Source organism: Rosa rugosa, chromosome 6 (assembly GCF_958449725.1).
Source record: "Rosa rugosa chromosome 6, drRosRugo1.1, whole genome shotgun sequence".
NCBI lineage: Eukaryota > Viridiplantae > Streptophyta > Magnoliopsida > Rosales > Rosaceae > Rosa > Rosa rugosa.
This window is the reverse complement of record NC_084825.1, coordinates 4,540,966-4,559,867: the sequence shown is the minus strand read 5'-3', so window position 1 is coordinate 4,559,867 and position 18,902 is coordinate 4,540,966. Positions and strand designations below refer to the sequence as shown.

The 18,902-nt window shown below is 39.6% G+C and overlaps 1 protein-coding gene, 2 long non-coding RNA genes and 1 pseudogene across 7 annotated transcripts in view; 3 read left to right on the top strand and 1 right to left on the bottom strand.

Annotated features, from left to right (window-relative positions):
• LOC133714501 (pheophytinase, chloroplastic) overlaps positions 1 to 18,902 on the top strand; it is a 34,255-nt gene that overhangs the window by 1,584 nt on the left and 13,769 nt on the right. Inside the window, exons 3-6 of one of the 2 annotated variants that reach the window (XM_062140618.1) lie at positions 368 to 594; positions 837 to 1,028; positions 1,132 to 1,288; positions 1,605 to 1,944. In XM_062140618.1, coding sequence (XP_061996602.1) covers positions 368 to 594; positions 837 to 1,028; positions 1,132 to 1,288; positions 1,605 to 1,844 — 816 coding nt within the window. In that variant the 3' untranslated portion in view covers positions 1,845 to 1,944. Of the gene's footprint in view, positions 1 to 367; positions 595 to 836; positions 1,029 to 1,131; positions 1,289 to 1,604; positions 1,945 to 18,902 lie in introns of those variants that run through there. The other variant, XM_062140619.1, reaches the window with a different exon arrangement.
• Positions 2,464 to 4,519, bottom strand: LOC133714503 (uncharacterized). Of its 4 annotated transcripts, none has more exons than XR_009848699.1 (4): positions 4,269 to 4,519; positions 3,476 to 3,738; positions 3,252 to 3,355; positions 2,464 to 2,952 (listed from the first exon to the last, which is right to left on the bottom strand). It is a non-coding gene; the product is annotated as an uncharacterized LOC133714503 (long non-coding RNA). The 4 variants fall into 4 exon arrangements; XR_009848700.1 differs by having other exon boundaries at positions 3,476 to 3,673; XR_009848701.1 differs by having other exon boundaries at positions 3,476 to 3,628.
• LOC133718380 (uncharacterized) lies at positions 15,079 to 16,958 on the top strand. Its single transcript, XR_009850266.1, has 4 exons — positions 15,079 to 15,869; positions 15,988 to 16,057; positions 16,642 to 16,734; positions 16,833 to 16,958. It is a non-coding gene; the product is annotated as an uncharacterized LOC133718380 (long non-coding RNA).
• On the top strand, positions 17,134 to 18,669 carry LOC133714401 (mitochondrial uncoupling protein 1-like; annotated as a pseudogene).

The window sequence follows — 18,902 nt, the reverse complement described above, 5'->3', positions numbered from 1 at the left end:
ATTATACATGAATATGAATGATCACTGCAGTAGTATATAACATAACTGGCTGTTCATTTTGGGCTTGATTGATAATTCTAGTGACACCATTTTTATCAAGAAATGTAATCGTCCTAAGTTGTTATTGTCCCTTATTATGCTAGTTGTGCCGTTATCCATATGTATTGAATTTGTTCTGTTCACTATATATGTATATTTATTAGGTTAGTGATATCGACATTCCTTCAGTTGGATTTATGGATTGAATACATATATGGGATACTGATAACCACTGATAATGCCTAAAAGTTGAAGTTGTTTGCATGAATTCCACCAAGTGTTGACCACTTACCAGTGATCACATAATCACATCTGACTTTTCATGCAGGTTATTGGTGAACCTGTCTATATTGCTGGAAACTCACTGGGAGGGTTCGTTGCTTTATATTTTGCTGCATGTAACCCTCATTTAGTGAAAGGTGTTACATTGCTCAATGCAACTCCTTTCTGGGGATTTCTACCTAATCCCATAAGATCTCCAAGATTAGCAAAAATATTTCCGTGGGCAGGAACATTTCCTCTACCTGCCAATGTCAGAAAGCTCGTAGAATTTGTGTAAGTTTCTTATAGCCTGCATAAATATTATTGGAGTAAATTGTAGTATTAGTTCCTGAATTTACAAACAAGTAGTCAAACTAGCTAAAATTGAAAGTGAACTGATTTAAGAGAGGCTTCTTTATGTGGGAACTGATTTAATCTGAGAACTGAACTCCGAGAATATCTTTTGTGTGGACTATATTATAAACAAACTATTGTTGATACTTGAACTAAAACATTTTGAGCTTGTTTGATTTCAGTTGGCAAAAGATAAGTGATCCTACGAGTATAGCACAGATACTGGAACAAGTTTATGCAGATCATTCAACAAACGTTGACAAAGTATTTTCCCGCATAGTCGAGACAGCAGAGCATCCGGCTGCTGCTGCATCATTTGCTTCAATTATGTTTGCTCCTCAGGGACAACTATCATTTAAGGAGGCTTTATCCAGGTAGGCAATACAAAAGGTTAAACTGATGAAGACATTTTTTTTATCTGCTTTACTTTTTTCTGGTCGATGTTTATTAAGGGTTCCAGGGCATTTTTATGTGTAGATGTCAAACGAGCAACATACCAGTTTGTCTTATGTATGGGAAAGAAGACCCATGGGTGCAACCTATTTGGGGTTTTCAGGTGAAGAAGCAGGTGCCTGAAGCTCTATTTTATGAGATCAGTCCAGCTGGTCACTGCCCTCATGACGAAGTTCCTGAGGTATACAATCCTTCAGTAATTAGCATGAAGTTTTTCAGTCTCCCATTCAATAGCTAGTAATGCAAGAATTGTTACCATAACTAGTCTGTTATATTTCTATCCTCCAAGCAACCAAGTCCCTGATACCATGTTTGACAAACATAGATCTCGGAGGATTAAGCTATTAGGAATTGGACCAACTTCATATATTATGCTACCGTATTAGTTTTTGGTTTTAAATTTCCCTAGACACTTATGCTCATAATCTATTAATTTTCTTTGGCATCATTTGCTTTACTGTTTTGTGTTCTTAGAAGACTAATCATCATTTATACAGGTTGTGAATTACTTATTGCGTGGGTGGATCAAAAACCTAGAGTCTCAGGGTTTAGTCGCATTACCTTTGCTTGATGCCCAAGAAAGTGTGCAGATTAACATTGCGAGGGACTTGGAATTCATCAGAGATGGATCAACAAAGTCGGTGAAGGTGCGCTTTTTTGGATCCAAGTTCTCACTTTGGGACAGGATAAGCTCTTACATCAGTTCTCACTTTGGGAAATTAGAGCTCAAGTCATGAAACCCAGAAACATATCTTCATAGATAATGTAGATATTTAAATGTAAATTGTAACATATTCTTTGATTAGTATGACATCTTCCACGGTTATAGTTTTGTGACGGTACTATTGTCAACCCCAAATATCCTTACTCCACCCAGCAAATGCTCAGGTTTTTTAGCATTCACTATTTTTTTCCCTTACGCAGAAATGATGATAATTTTATTAATAGTAGTCGAAAGCGTACAAGAGATCACGTAATACAAAGTATTGGATACGCCCACATACAAAAAGGAACCATGTTGATGCATAACAAAAGCATTCCCGATTCACTGGTTTCATACATCTGTGGCACATAGGTTCATCACAGGAGTTCTGGGAGTCTTTGGCCCTCTGTATAACCAGGCATGAAGATTTGCATATTTCAGATTCCTAGACAATCTACGGGATAGGCTTTATGATAACAGTCTGTACTGCTAAGACGCAGAGAAGGGTTAGAAGCTAGACTGTTGTACTCTTTGTTCAAATCATAATGTTTCCCGGAGTTGGTTTCTTGTCACAGTTATCATACACACAAATACGTGTAGAAATGCAGTGCAACTGTAATCACAATAAGTCTCTTTCCTTCATTATAGGACCATTCAAATAGCAACTAGTCAATTATCTCTTTCCAAATTGCATTCAAATCCCATTACAGAACATACCAAACAACAATCACTAATACATAAGAGATTCAGAAGCGTCTCGGAAATGAAAAATAACCTTACTGAAAATAGACAAGTTAATGCTCTGATCACATTCCCATTAATCATAGCATTTGAAAAGAGTTTTGCACCTGCACTGGGAACTAACTTCAATCTACTACATTAGAACCTGTGAGTATCACATCACACCCCTCAGCTCTAATGATGTGAAGCTTCACATGTCCCTTCACAAACTCAAAAACAATTGTGTGCCCTTTCTTAATCTGGTTCCACTTGCTACAAGCACGCCAGCCTTTGTTCATAAGTAAACGACCATCTTCCATGCGAGTCACTTTAATAAGCCATGATCTGTTGCTTGGATCCCGAAGCTATATAGTCCGCTTGCTTATGAGGCCCTTAGCCCTGGCTATTATTATTGGAATGCTCTACAATTTGGAACATATTTGATATCAGGGGTCAAAACATAAGAAATACACTGACATTGTAGATGACAAAAGAACAAAGATAAAATAAAAGAAAACTCTGCTGACAAGTGAAGACCTTTCAAGAACAACTTCTGATTCACAAGTGATGGAACTTTAATTTTCACCCAAATGATTGAAAATTATTGTACTAAGGCATTCCAATCAAAAGAAAAGAATTACTATTTTTTCAATCATAACAGGGAAAAGGGTTTTAGAAACATAATTAGCTTATTCATTGGGTATGACCACTTATTACTTACCAGCTGTTACAGTCTGTGCTTCTCCATAGTTCTCTTAAAGCAAAGATGCTCTGATTTGAACTCAATGATTCTGATTCTTGTCTCCCCAGGCATGACATAATCCCCTATACAGTCCCAAATTGAAACATGATTTCAGAAGAATGTAAATTACTTGGCAGATAAGGAAAAAACTTGGTTGTCTGGTCTTGTATACAACTATACAAGTAAAGCAAACTATAACTTACTCCTCTGACCATCAAGACTGCCAGTACTTCTCTTTGTCTTGGCTGCTTCCATGTCCATTTCACATGCACTTTTATCATAGATTGTCCGACAATCTATGATAAAAGTGCATGTGAAATGGACAGATACATCAATGCCAACAGGACTCGGGTTTTCTTCAGAGGATATTCAGTCACCCATTTCAGTGGAGGGCAATGGAACTCAGGTGGACAGTGACACAAAGAAACAGAACCAATCTTTAATGAGACTTATCCAACGCATTACCCTTCAAAAATGAGAGCTCTAGAGAGTGTACTTAAAGAAATGAAAACTCCAGTGACATATCTTAACATTAGTAGGCTTACGGATTATAGAAAAGACGGACACCCTTCCATTTACAGAACGATATACAAGACAAAGGAAGAACAAATTACAGCTGAACAATCTACAACTGTGTTATATGGCTTCCCAATTCCTGGTAAATTGACAGTTGTTTAAGCAAGGCCTTTTTCCTATCGGATTGACAGTGATATTATTCTAAAATTATAACCAATCAATTTTTGAAGATGCATATAGGTGAAACACCACTCCTTCGTTCTGCTTTCCCTCGATGATTACCATAAACACAATTCCACAAAAACTATAAAACCACACTCGTCCTCTGTAACTTGCTAACATTTACCCAATTAAATAGAGATGGGCAACAGCGGCAAACAATTACAAGGTATCCAAATTCCAATTCCAATTGCACATAACAAAGAAACACAAAACCATCCAAAGAAAGCAAGGAAAGTTGAGAGAAAAGCAAGATCATACCTTAAACTCCTTTTCTTCAAAATTCAAATCGAACTACAAGTCTACAAACTCTCCAACTCCCTTCAAATAGAACTTATTTCTTGCTCCAATTCTGCAAATAGCCTCCTTCAGAACCAAATTCTTGAAAAAACTTATGGGCTCTTCATTATTTTATCAACTTTTCGAGTAAGGGATTGGGATTGGCTGCTCTTGAGAGTGAAGAGTTGGGGAGGAGGCTGTTTGAGTGATTTAGGGCTTGCCTCGGGTTCAAAACACGCGACCTAAATGAATCAAAACCCTCTCAAAAACGACGTCGTTTTGGTGTGTTAAAAAAAAAAAAAAAAAACTCCAAATTGAACGAAGAATTGCCATCATAATTGAATTTCTAATACGTTCCGAATTAAAATTTTTTTTTTGAATCAAGGATAACTTTCATTGGATGGCCTCAATTGAGGTGTTTACAATCGGTGTTTATAACATCAATGATGTATGTTCCTGGTCTAGCCACACGGTGCCATGTTGAGCTTCAAAACCTATGCCTGCAAGTCGATGTGCCACCATGTTGCATGAACGAGGAGCATAGGATAACTGCACAGATGGTATTCTACGTGCAGCAGCCTTAATGTCATCAATGAGACCACCATTAGCCAGCAAAGAATGATCCTGACAAGTAGCTTCAGAGATAGCCTCAGTACAATCGCTTTCAACTACCACATTTTGTATGCGCAGTGTATTTAAGAGATCTAACCCAGCTCGGATAGCATGCAGTTCACACTGTTTAGGAGATGCAGTATGAGCAATCGGACTAGCGAATGCAGCAATAAATTGCCCTGCAGCATTTCGGATTACCCCTCCTATGCCTCCTTTGGTTTGATCCGATAAGAAGGCAGCATCAACATTGAGTTTGAAAGCTCCATTCTCTGCTGGCTTCCATCTTTGGTTCTGTGTCTTCGAAGCCTGCGCAGGAGCTGCTCTAGCTTTCTGAAACTCGATCCTCCAGCCATGCCAAACTACTTAAGGTGATGTCTTGGGCTGACTGCTTTGTTCCAGACCACAACATGTTGTTCCGATTCTTCCAGAGAGCCCATATAACCATTAGAAGCTGTGCAAACAACGCTGGTGGCATAGTGAAGGCTCTTTCCAGCATCCATTCTTTGAAGTTTAGAGAAGGAAGTAGCGTCCTACCCAAATTAAATGGTGCTGCAGTAAGAATGGTAGTGGCCACTGGGCAGTGACCGAAGAGATGTCCAACATCTTCAATACCGTGAGCACAGAGCATACAGTTAAGTGGACCCTCATACCCTTTGGTTCGGAGTCTCTCCCGAGTAGGGAGGAGGTTGTTACAAGCCCTCCACACACATATACTCACTTTACCTGGAACCTTTGCCTTCCAAAGACACTTCCATAGATCTTGGTAAGGGTCTCCATTAGATGTGGAGACAAGGACATGCTGCAAGACGCTTGTTCTTGCAATCCAATAGGCGGACTTGACTGAGTAGTAGCCTTTCTTTTCCGGACCCCAAATGAGTCTATCGCCGGTTGTGTTGCGACCAAGGGGGATGCAAAGAACTCTCTCTGCAACATCAATTGGAAATATGCTATAGACTGCAGCTGGGAGCCATTGTCTTGTACTTTCATCAAAAAGGTCAGCGACCTTGTGTAGGGTAGCATTGGGAGGCTTGATGAGCGGTACGGGGGTCTGAATAGGAAGCCAACGATCCTTCCATATGTCAACCTGCTTTCCATCACCAATCTTCCATTGAATACCAGCTTGAAGGACATGTCGACCTTGTAGGATACTTCTCCAGGAGAATGAGGGTGAGTCACCAATCTCCGCTTCCCAAAATGAACATTGAGGAAAATACTTTGCTTTATACAATCTAGCAATAAGAGAATGAGGATTGGAGACTAGTCTCCATCCTTGCTTTGCAAGCATGGCAATATTATAAGCATAAATGTTCTTAAATCCCATACCTCCTTCATGTTTGGTAAGACAGAGCTTTTCCCAACTCCTCCAATGTATCTTTTTCTTCTCATTAGTATCTCCCCAGAAGAAAGAAGCACACAACTGATGGATGTCATCACACAAGCTTTTGGGAAGAAGATAGCACTTCATGGCATATAGAGGCATTGTTTGTGCAACAGCTTTAATGAGTATTTCTTTACCTGCACAACTGAGAATTTTGGATTTCCAATTGACCAGTTTCTTGGTTAATCTCTCCTTGATGTAGGCAAACTTGGCTGTCTTGGATCTGCCAACTCTCAATGGTAACCCAAGGTACTTGTCATGTTCATCGACCCGTTGAACTTGAAGGATGGTAGCCAAATTGTTTTGGGTAGTCATGTCAACATTTCTGCTAAAGACAACACTGCTCTTCTGGAAGTTAACCTTTTGACCCGAGGCTTTTTCATATGTGTCTAGGATGTCTTTAAACGCCAAACATTCTGCAATATTAGCTGAACCAAAAAGCAGACTATCATCAGCAAAAAAGAGATGGTGAAGCGTTGGGGCTTGTGGGCACATGGTGAGACCTGTGATCAAATTACAGTTCACCGCCTGAGTGATAAGTGCAGAAAGACCCTCTGCACAGAGAATAAATAAATACGGTGACAACGGATCACCCTGTCTGATTCCCCTAGTAGGCAAAATAGGAGGAGTGGGCTCTCCTTGAATCAAGATGGAGTAACTGACAGTTTTGACGCTATTCATAACCATATTGACCCAATCAGCGTGAAACCCTAATCGTGTCAAGATTTCCTGGAGGTATTGCCATTCAAGACGATCATACGCTTTGCTGATATCCAATTTGAGGGAGAAAAAACCTGTTTCCTGGTGGCGGAGCTTGTGCATGAAGTGTGTAGCTTCATTGGCAACCAAAGTGTTGTCCGAAATAATTCTCCCTAGCACATACGCACTTTGTAATGGGATACAATATCAGGGAGCCATTGTTTGAGCTTATTGGCTACAACCTTAGAGCAGATTCTACAGATAACATTACTTAGGGCAATTGGCCTAAAGTGAGCTGCCTCTGTGGGATTCTTGATCTTTGGTATTAGACAGAGGAAAGTGTAGTTTGTATTTGGATCAATGTCACCAGTGTCCAGAAAACTATGCACAGCCAAACATAAGTCAACACCCACAATGTGCCAATACTTTTGAAAAAAGAAAGGAGACATACCATCCGGACCCGGACTTTTGGAAGGATGCATCTGAAAGAGAGCAGTTTTGATTTCCTTATCCGAGTATGGCTGTAAGAGGCTATCATTCATTTCAGAAGTGACCTTCCTCGGTGTTGCAGCCAGTATTGTGTCAAGGGCTTCATTGTTTGTACTTTCGGTGGAGAAAATGCTCTCAAAATAGGTCAGTAGTAATCTTTGAATTTCCGGTTGTTCAGTTTGCCATTGCCCTTGCTCATCTTTGAGCCCCCGAATTAGGTTTCTACTGCGTCTATTACTGGCTCTTCTATGAAAGTAGGCCGAGTTGCGGTCACCATCATTTAACCAAATAGCACGAGACCGTTGTCTCCAATACTGCTCCTGTTGGGTTAGAATCTGACTATGACAAACATGCAAGAGCCTTTGTTCTTCATATTGGTCTGGGGAGAAAGGCAATTTCATGATATTGTTTGGCTCCAATTTTGTTGCAGCTGGTCAACAGTCTCTTTTCTGCGCGGGCGTGCCAGCACCGTTCGGGTGCAGTCGTCGGGGGTGTCCCTTGACCTGACTTCTTTCAAGCAATTGTAGACGAGGAGAGCACCAACCTCGTCGTGAGATTCTTTATGCCTCGTGGTGAGGACTTTTGCTGAGCTTCTTGAAAATCACAATCGATACTCGATGTTGTAGATCGAGCAGAGCGAGAACCACTGGGAAGTAGAGAGAACTTGCTAAAACGTGACTTTAGCCTTGGCTGGTTCTATAACCGTTGTGGTCGTGGTACTACAATCGGCTCCCGAGGAGACTAGGACCGAAGTACGTTGACAGAGGGTTTGGTGGCACTGAAAGTCGGCTTCTGAGAAGACTAGGACTAGGAGTGTGATCACCGGTAAGAGAAAGAGAAGGAGAGGAGTTGCTCTTAGAGAGGTTTGCTCTAGAGAGAACTTAGATCATCTTAGAGATGTTTGTAGAGTGAATTGTGTGTCTAAGTGTTTCATTGTAACCTCTATTTATAGGCTACCATGCCAAGGTGTTTAGCATTAAACAAATGATAGTGGAGCATTAATTGGAGATAACAAATGATGAATTTTGGAGATAAGGAAGCATAATTGGAGACAAAGCATGATGAATTTCGGAGATAAGGAGATAAGGAGGCAAGGAGGCATAATTGGAGATAAGGAATGATGAATTTTGGAGATAAGGAAGCACTTTCTGCTCCTTTATTCCTTCAATTTTATGTCCATCAAGCACTCAGATTTTGACCATGATTTCTTCATAAGAAATGTTCCACTATGAGTGTAGATCACTCTGGTAAATTTTCAGAGCTTTTTATATAGTGGTTGGGCCGAAAACGCTGCTGGACCTCTTACAGGTCCAGTTTTCCAAGCCTTTTTAGACAAGGAAATTGGACTGATTGTTTGAAGGCCTTCCACTCAAAACTAGCTCTGGCACTCTTCATAAGAAATGATCCTTGGGCTTTCTAGATTTAATCTGGAAAGTTTCAGCTCATTTGAATTTCTTTTGGTTAGTCTTCCGCCCCTCCTTCCTTGTTTAGCTCGGTTTCTCCTAACCGAAGTAGGAAAATGTGCTAAAGTTGACTTTTCATGCTTTCATGCTTCCATGCTTCCATAGTAGGCTTTATTTAGCCTCTAAATATATATTTCGAACTTGTCGACAATATATAGCTTGAGCCACTGACATTGGCTCAATTTCTCCAAGACACGCCTTGTCAGTCCAAAATGCTCATTTTGGGTCCAAACAGATTTCATTTAACTTCTCTTGAATGGTGCGCAATTCAGCCTTTTGGCTTTGAAATTCTGAAATATGCCATTGTTGCAGCTTGGATCCCGTCCCTTTGATCTTGGAGGCTAACTGAATTAAAGCATTACCTGTAGAAGGCGTAGCCCATGACTGTTGAATAATTTCAGCACAGTTATGTTGGTCATGCCAACACTCTTCAAAACGGAACAACTTGCTAGCTTTCCTGTAACTCAGTTTTGTAGCACGGACCACAATTAAAAGTGGAGAATGATCAGATTCACTAGGGTTGAGAGTGATCACTTTGCTGAAAGGGAACCTAGATCTCCATGATGGAGTTTGAAAACCCCGATCAAGCCTCTCTTTGGTGAATTTATTGCTCCACGTAAAACAACTCCCCAGAAAGCCCATGTCAATGAGATTACAATCAGCCATAATACATCGGAACGTAGCCATTGGAGAAACAGCTCGTGGAGGTCCCCCAGATTTGTCATTATTGGACATGATTTCATTCAAATCACCAGCCACAAGCCATGGTAAGGAACAAACTTCCGCCGCTAGGGTTCGGAGAAGGGTCCAAGTGCGGTGTCTTCTCCCTCTGGACGCCACCCCGTAGATGCCAGTAAAACGCCATTTATGGGCGTCATCCTGTTTGCCAATAAGCACGTCAATATGGTTAGGAGAGTGGGAACGTAGTTCTGCATGGGTATCCTCGTTCCACAGCAGTGCAACGCCTTGTGATTCCCGCTCCTGCGGGTAGCATATGTTGTCCAAAAAACCGAGTTTTCGGGTTAGAGCATTGATGTGTTCTTTTTGTGCTAGGGTTTCCGAGAGAAAAATAATGCTAGGTTTTCGAGCTTGCACGATATCAATAAGGGCTTTTTGAGATTCATGGTTAACGATTCCTCTACAGTTCCAAACAAGGATGTTACCTTGTAACATGATGAGGCTGCAATGGTGAAGGATCAAACCTTGTAGGTTGCGCAGGGAGGAGGCCACGCCCACGCTTGACGGCGTCGTACAGGACGGCGCTTAGTACCAGAGCTAGGTTTAGAGTTTTTTTTTCCAATTACGATATAAATCTCTTATCGAATAAAAACTAGGGGTGTACGTTTCGAATTAAATTTGAGGAGAACTATATACTCATGAATGTAGGAAATATCTTGAAAACCGAAAAAGGAGGACAAGATGTTACCAGTTTCTCAGAGAAATCACCAACAAGGACTTGGAAAAAGGCGGGCACTGGGTACTGAACGAGCCATTTGAAGATGATACCTGCAGCTATGTTGGATTTAGTTTAGAGTCAAGATTTGAGTCACATATAAGTTTTTTTGGAAGCAGTTGCTTCATATATATACTAATGCCAGTTCGAAGCTTTTAGCTTTGCATACTACAGCTACAAAATAAAAATAATGAAACTTAAGGATGAGTAGAGGCAGTGGCGGACGCAGAAATTTTTGTGAGTGGGGGCGAAAAAAAAGGTTGAACAAACAAATATAAAATACTACAATAAATGAAACCTTTCGACATTGATAATATTTTCAATGAATACATATTCTAACTTTTAAGGCAGTGGCTTCATATATATGCTTGGATCAAATGAACCTCAAGGGTATCTTTCTGAATGCAACTAGATATTTATATACCTTGCTCACATGCTCTACTTACACTATTTTCCAAAGTGATTTGAGTTTTGATATTAGGCTCAACTCTTTCACTAGTTACAACCCTTGAGGCTCAAGTTTTGCTAGAAACTAAGGTATAAAATTGGTACATATATAACAGAAGAAGATTGGAGTAACAAAATTCAAACCCCTACAATAAACTAAAGAAAGAAGGGAAAGGACTGACCTTGAAGTTTTGAACAAGAACAGGAAATGCAAAACTCTATCTCCAAGTTAAACTCTGAGGATTAAAATTAGAATTCCTTTAATTAGCTAGTTCCAAGGAAATATAAGGATGAAGAAGAAGAAGAGTAAGATTGAGAAAGTAAAGTAGGGTTTGAACCTGAGGCAGCAGCAGTAAGGACTGCCTTGAATCCCCAAGATAAATATGTAAACCAACAAAAACAAAAGAGAAGAAAAAAAATAGATAAAAAAGAATAAAGCTGAATGAAGTGAACATAAGGACATGGTACACAGTAAGCATTGACTCTAAAATATAAATGCTTTGAGTAATGTCCAAAAGGACATACACACAGAAGAAACCCAGCTGAGCAACAACTCTATCTCGTTCGTTCAAATTTAATATAACACCAGCAGGTCTGACTCCTGAGCTCGGTTTCTATTTTTGTGGCCTGTAAACTATTATATGCAGTTGTCCTTCCTATATTGCTTGCCCCTTCTTGTGCAAAGTTGCTCTGCCTTGTTGATTTTTTGATTTTGTGCAGATTGGAAAAACCAGTGAGCTATAATTTTCTTATAGCTAGCGTTGCTTTTTGTCTCTGCTAGATGGTTTTCTTTTGGGCCTTGTGATTCAAGAACTGCATACCCCTTCACGATATGGATCCATAAGCAACAGAGTTGTCAACTTGACCAACTTCACCATAGACAAAGACCTGCCATATCGATTGCTATAACCTCAACTAGTCAATTGTTTCTTTTAAATTTCGTTCAAATCCCATTACAGAAATCACCCCAGAGATCAGTAACATTTGAGAGAAACAGAAGTATCTCTTTAATTAAGTAACACATGCAGGATCATCCTTTACTCAAAGCAGACAAGTTAATGCTCGAATCACATTCCAATTGATCATAGCATTTGAAAAGAGTTTTTACACCTGCAATGGGACTAGCTTCAATCTTTGGCTTACCAGTGAGTACCACATCAAGCTAGGACCTGAAAAAATGCTGCCACTGGTACTGTACAAGCCTTTTGAGGATGTTACCTTCATATGCTTCAAAGTTTTAGCTTTTGGGTGAATAAAGGCAAAACATACATAATGTAACACAAGGGGTATATTTAATTTCTTAATGCAAATGGTGTTGATGCAAAATTTCGTTGGCATCAAGTCAACAGGGTTCCGTTGAAATCCGAGGTGGGGTAGTGGGGTAGGATCTTGGATGTGGGGTTTATCTTCTCTCCATAGGGTTGACTGGTCGATTCAACATGGTGCTGGCCTATCAGTCTCCGATGATCAAGTCAGAAAGTGAGAAGGAGGAAAAGTGTTTTGGTATTTTTGGAAAGTGATCAAAAGACCCCGAATGAAGGAAGAGTCCTTCTTTTTATAGGGCTTGGAGGTGGTTGAGGTACACTGTTGGAGTATGGGCTTGGCCCCGAAAATAAGGGTGTCAGTTCCTTTTTTGACATGACATCAGCATGGGTTTGGTCGAGTGGGTGGCAGAGTGGGTGACAGATGTCACCATCTTGTGGTCTCTTCTAATCACATCATCTTCAACCCACGTTCATGGCCATGCTGGTCATGGGATTGTGACACTTGTCCAATCAGGTGAGATTTGCTCCTTGATTTGAGTAAATCAAGCCCTTGTGATTTGTGAGCAATCTCATGTAGAGGGAGGCTTTGACAATCCAACTGAGCAGTGTGACTTGATACACATTTACGCAAGCGTACGTATCATTGTCAAGATAGGGAAATATTATGCCCAAAGTTTATCGTACCACGGGGATTAGTGGCTAACCCACAATCCTTGGGTAATCGGAAATAAAGACACTTAGCAAACAAAGAAAAGAAAAAAAAATAATAAAAAAAAATGTTAATCTAAGGCACCAAGCCTTAGCAATGCTCGGCTTTGATTTTCACCAAAGCCTAATCAAAACTAAGAGCCTAGTGATGAATATTTACAATGAGTCAAAATTCAATATTTTGAGAGATGATTTTAGATTAACAAAAATATAATGAAATGTAAAGCAATTAATAAAAATGTGTTGTAGGAGAATGGAATTGTGTTTATTATTGATAATAGGAGCCCTTTAAATAGGGAGTTACAAGGTACCCAAAAGGTAATAGAATCTGATTACAATTGAATACCTAGAACACATTCCTATTACAACTCTAAACCCTAGTTTGTAGAGGCACACATTATGTCGACATCCTTCAACACTCCCCCTTGTGCTGCTCAAACTTGGTGATGACACTTTGATCGTTGCCTCGTTAAAAACCTTGCCAGGTAACAAAAACCCAGTGGGACAAAAATAACCCTGGTCGAAGGACAAAAAGAGCACAACACGTCCTTCACTCTTCAAGATCGAACATGTAGACATCATGCCTCCCCCTGATGTCAATATCTCCCCCTGATTGCTACAATCATGGGAGTTCGGATAACTTTCTCAATCCGATGCTCTTCACATGTTTCTCGAAGGTGGATTTTGGTAACGACTTAGTAAATAAGTCCGCTACATTATCCTCAGATCGGATTTGGTTCACTTCAATATTTAGAAGTACCTGTTGTCATTTTGATGGAGGGGAGGAGGAGCACGGAAGGTGGCATTTTGCCTTGTGGGGTCCGATCCCACACTTCCGTTATCTCTTTTCTCTGTAGGGATAGAACAAGCCCATATCAATCGTACCTCTCAAATATTGAAAGATTGTCTTTATACCAATCTAATGGCGTTGCGTTGGCGAGGGGCTATATCTAGCCAACAAGTTCATAACAATTGAGGTGTCCGGTCTTGTATTGTGCTAAGTACAATAATGCGCCTATTGTACATAAGTAAGCACTTCTGTTATTAACACGTCTTCGTCATCATCCCTGGGACGAAACGGATCCCTTTTAGGGCCAAAACTACGGACAACCATGGGAGTGCATCTTTGACTTTATCAAAATGCCTAAGCATCTATTGACACGGTATACAAAACCGTGTTCTCCCAAGGTCCTTCCTCTCAAACTCGGATTTCAGGTGTTCAGCGGTTTTCCTTAACTCACAAGGGTTCCAATTATGTTTATCAACATAAACCGCAACAATTGCAAATCCGGAACTTGTCATGGGAACGCGTGGGCATAGTTCATCATATCCCTTCCCAATCAAGTAGTCACTTTAGTGAGTGTTTCAACCTCGTTGCAAACGTGCTCCGTGGTCTAGAGCCACTTGACTTGGGTAAATGAAGTTCACAAGAACCTTCATTATATTTCGTATCTAGATCCCCATAAAGAGATGTACTAACCACATTTGTAAGCTGCATGTTCAGTTATTTGGAAACTACCAAACTGACAAGGTAGTGGAGTGCAATGACATCCATTACGAGAGAATATGTCTTCTCGTAGTCGCGATTCCAGGGCGTTGTGAGAAACCTTGCGCCATAAGGTGAGATTACCATCTCTTTTTCTCGTCACGCTATCTAACGAAGACCTATTAATGTCAACAGGTTTTATGTTAGGAGGTGTTGGCATCTCAGGCCCGAAATCCTTCCTCTTCGTTACACTACTACAAAAAGTTAATCACACAACACTAATCACACAACGGAACAAAAATCGTCTGTTGTGTGTTTAAGCAAACTCTATTGTACAACGGTATTAATGATGTTCTGTTGTGTGAATGTCAGCAAAGTGATAACTTTTTTCTTAGAACTACATTGCACAACGGAATTAAGTATTGTCCGTCGTCTGAGTCTTAAAAAATTTAGCGGCAGATTTCCTTCCACTTTGGAGGCTTGGTTGCCGCGTGAAACACTTAAATTTGGGCTACTAGGTACAACAGGTTTCACTATTTCCGTTGTGTGATTGAAAAACTGAGCAGCAAAGTTTGAGGAAGTTTGCTTAAATGTGCAAGCTGAAGAAATTATACAACAGATTTAACATTTTCTGTTGTGTGAACTAGAAACATTGGCGACAAGATTTTGAGCCAAAATACACTAGGCGGCATGATTCCCTCCACGTTTTGGCATTTTGAATTTATGTAATACACTCGTACAACAGTTAGTTATGTTTCTGTTGTGGGAGTGGCTCGAGAATTTATCGAGGTTTATAGACCTAACAAGACTTGGCCAAAGAAAAAATAAAACAAAACCTCTTGACCCTCTGCGAAACCTCTCTCTCGTGAAACCTCTCATAGTCTAGCACCTCGCTTCTATTCTTTCTTCCCTGATACAGTGACCCAAATCCTCTACTTCGATTTATTCTTGTCCTTGAAATCCTAATTCACAGGTTGTTCTTCATCTTCAGTGAGAAATTAGGGTTCGAATTGGGGCTTGCTCTTCCTTTCTGCAAACCTGCCTCCAACTCCGTCCCCAGGTAGAGCACCAAATCCGGGCTGAGCTTGGTTGGGCGGACCGACCCTCCTTGGATCTTATCCCTGTGTCACGTTTACGCAATCGATTCCAGCCCGATCCACCAAATGGGTCCTGCCCCATCTCCTCCACCCATCGTCGTCGATTCCACCACCGCCCAGATGAACTCCGAGAGCTTACGGGCCCACACACAGGTGAGTTTAGGGCTTTCGAATGTGGGTTAGTAAACTGTAAGACTCTCATAGTTGTTTTGATTATTGAAATTTTCATCCGATTAAGCTCAATTAGTTTTTTGTCACTTGCAAAGAACTGGTATATTTAGTTTTAAATTTTATGAACTATCTTTTCATTCGGATTATATGTTCTGGATGAATTAATCAAAATGCTGAGGGTCTGTGGGATTTGGCGTAAAGATTACATCTTTTTATGAAGAGGCCTGTGGAGTAAAGGAACTAGAGTGGAGGAGAAAATGAAATCTGATTTGCCTCTTGATTTGCAGTTTTCCAGTTGTCACCCAAGCATTCAAGGTGAGGAAAACAATTCAGGGATCTTATATTTCAAGTTTCTTGATGATGCCTAAAGAAGTTGAATCCGGGGCTGAATTTGAATATAGCTATTGATGTTTATCTTTTTTCCTTTTGGCAGATGTGAATTGTATGTTCAGGTTATTTGAGCTGCCGATTGAATATGACTTTGACTATGATGAATACCACAGGTGAGAAAAAGCCTTTCTCTTTGATCATTTTCTATTTGAGCCCAATATCGAGATGGAACCAAAATGGTTTGTACAGTTTGTCTCTACTCAATTTATTAGTATTGTTTACAGTTTGCTGGATTTTTAATTGGAAATGTTATTTATAGAAATGAGATAGATCTGCCAAGGTATTGCATCTCCTATACTTTGTCAGTTTGTGCCTCATTGTCAGTTTTTCTTATAACTTAATTGCTTTTTCTAACTGTTTGACATGTATTGGGTGATAGTAATACAATGCTTCATTGAATTGCCTGATTATGCTTTGTTGGGTGAAACCAATTGATTCATATATAGATTCTTGTCATAAGATTGATCATAAGATTGGCATCTAATATAGTGTGATCATAAGATTGATGTATAGCATATAAGTTTATAGAATGGTTTTGTTGGAAAGTTTAGCTTGATGGATGCCAAAATTTTATCATATTATTGGCCAAAATATTGGGGTTGATGGTGTGTTGTTTAGGTCCATTATCTATTTATTTTATAGGTGCCTCTGAATGATTGTTTGTGTGGGGAGTTTTACATTTTCAGTCATGTTACAGGTAAATGAAGGGGATGGTGCATTTTACAAACCAAAGATAGATACCAATGTATCTGATGCATTGAACATGAAGTTTCAGTGTGCAACATTACAGGTATGTTGTTATCACTTTCTCTGTTCAACGATCTCTTGTTCTTTTGTTTTCTCATTATGTAAATGTAACTGTCTTAGGGAAAAATACTTTTGTTGCAGCTTGATTTTCAGCTACCTGCTCGCTTTGAGCTGTATTACTCAGCAGAGGGTGAAGAAGGCAAGAAGGAGGCACCTGTTATGATACACATAGCCATTTTCGGTTCTATTGAGCGTATGTTTGCTATATACAAGGGGAAATGTTTGCTTCCATTTATGAGTGGTGACTTATCATTGATTTGGCTGGAAGTTGGACTCTTTTTTTTTCCCTTTAGTTCCAAGATGGAAAGATATGCATTAATATTTGCACTTATGCTTTGTCCTTTGCTGTTTGGTTTAATGTCGGTGGGTAATTTTCTTATGAATGGGTTCTCTAGCAATAACAGTGGCAAATCCAACTGATCTTGTAAAAGTTAGACTTCGAGCTAAGAGAAAATTGCCACAAGGCGCACCAAGGCGCTATTCTGGCACATTAAATGAGTCTTCCACCATCTTTAGACAGGTTGTGCATTGATATTGGATCTTATTTTTCCTAAAGAAATTTCAGGGAGCAGCATTGAATATATTGTTCTTTTTTTTTATTTTTATTGTGGGTACTTTGCGAAAAATTCAGGAAGGAGTTGGGGTTCTCTGGACTGGAATTGGACCTAACATTGCACGTAATGCTATGATTAATGCTGCTGAACTAGCCAGATATGATCAAGTGAAGCAGGTTAACTCATCCTGAATATGGTCATCATTCCCTTTTGAAGTAAAACTCTTGTTACTCCATTTTAATGTGCAAAATTTCTATGCAGACACTTCTGAAAATTCTCGGGTTAAAGGCAATGTTGTCACTCATCTTTTTGCTGGTCTGGGGGTAAGTTTCTATGCCAATGATTTTATTTTATTTTACTTATTCATTTTCGACTATGCATATATTTGATCCTCTATTTTCTTTTTTATCGTAGATTATATGGTTGAAAAGCTTGGCATAGAGTTTGTTTTTGCAAGTCAGTGTGGATTAAAGATGGGCAGATCTGGTACCTAGCTCTCCCTTAACAATAATGCAGGTAAAAAGGATTGAAACTTTGAATATCAATCATTTCAAAGATTAGTTTCCAGTTTCATTGCTAAATCAAGTAGCTATTATTGAATAGGGTATAGTAGCAAGTAAGGGATTTTTAATCTTAGATTATGGCTTTCTTGGGCTGCACTTGCTGTTGTAGGATGGTGGTGACAATTGACTGCTCATACAAGGAAACCAAATTGGCAGGGTGCCTGCTTTGCAGTACTTAAATGCTTTGTATATTTAACAATAGCATCTGAGGTCTAGTAGTTTAGTATATCTATGGAGATTCTATGACAATATATTGCTTGTTTTGGCTCATTGACTGCAATAGCATGATTATCTATTCTCTGCATTCTTTTCAATTTTCATAAAACTGATATATCGTTGTTAATATATTGATATCTTTCTATTCTCTGACAGAATGGTTGCCCTTGCTTTTCATTGTTTTCTTTTTCTTGTATGGGGCTAAGGGGTTTTGTAACTACTCCTTCCCATTTAGAAGGTTTGTAAAAATGTGCACCTGCCCCCTGCCCCCCACCAAAATTACCTCTATTTATTTATTGGTTCTTTGTGTTCTCTTTGATTCTTCTTTTCACCCTCTGTCTTTGTGTTCTCTCTGATTGGTTCTTTTTTTTTATAGCACATACTGATTTGCTAACCCATTTGACTGTCCAACTTGCAGGGTTATTCCTAGTCCTTTTTCATAGGACACAAGGACTATGCCGATATATGATAGTGAAGACTGGGAAGGAAGACTTTAGAACCATAACCAAGGATGCCCGCTCTGGTGTAATGATCCAAAGCTCAAGAAGCAACAGAAATGAGTTGGAGTGGGATTTTAGAGCTTGAGAAGCAAGTACTATGGATTACCTCCTTTCAGCATGTGAGCTACCAAGTTTGATTCATGGGTCTAGCTAGCAGCTAGGAATAGCTAGGGATGCTTTTGATTCATGTGTAGGTAGCAGCTAGGAATGCATTCTTGTTTGATATATTATCTAGTAACTTGAATGTTTGGATGTTTGAAAAATGCTACTTGAATGATATGGATTAGAGTGTGGTTTTATATGGTAATATGGAGCATT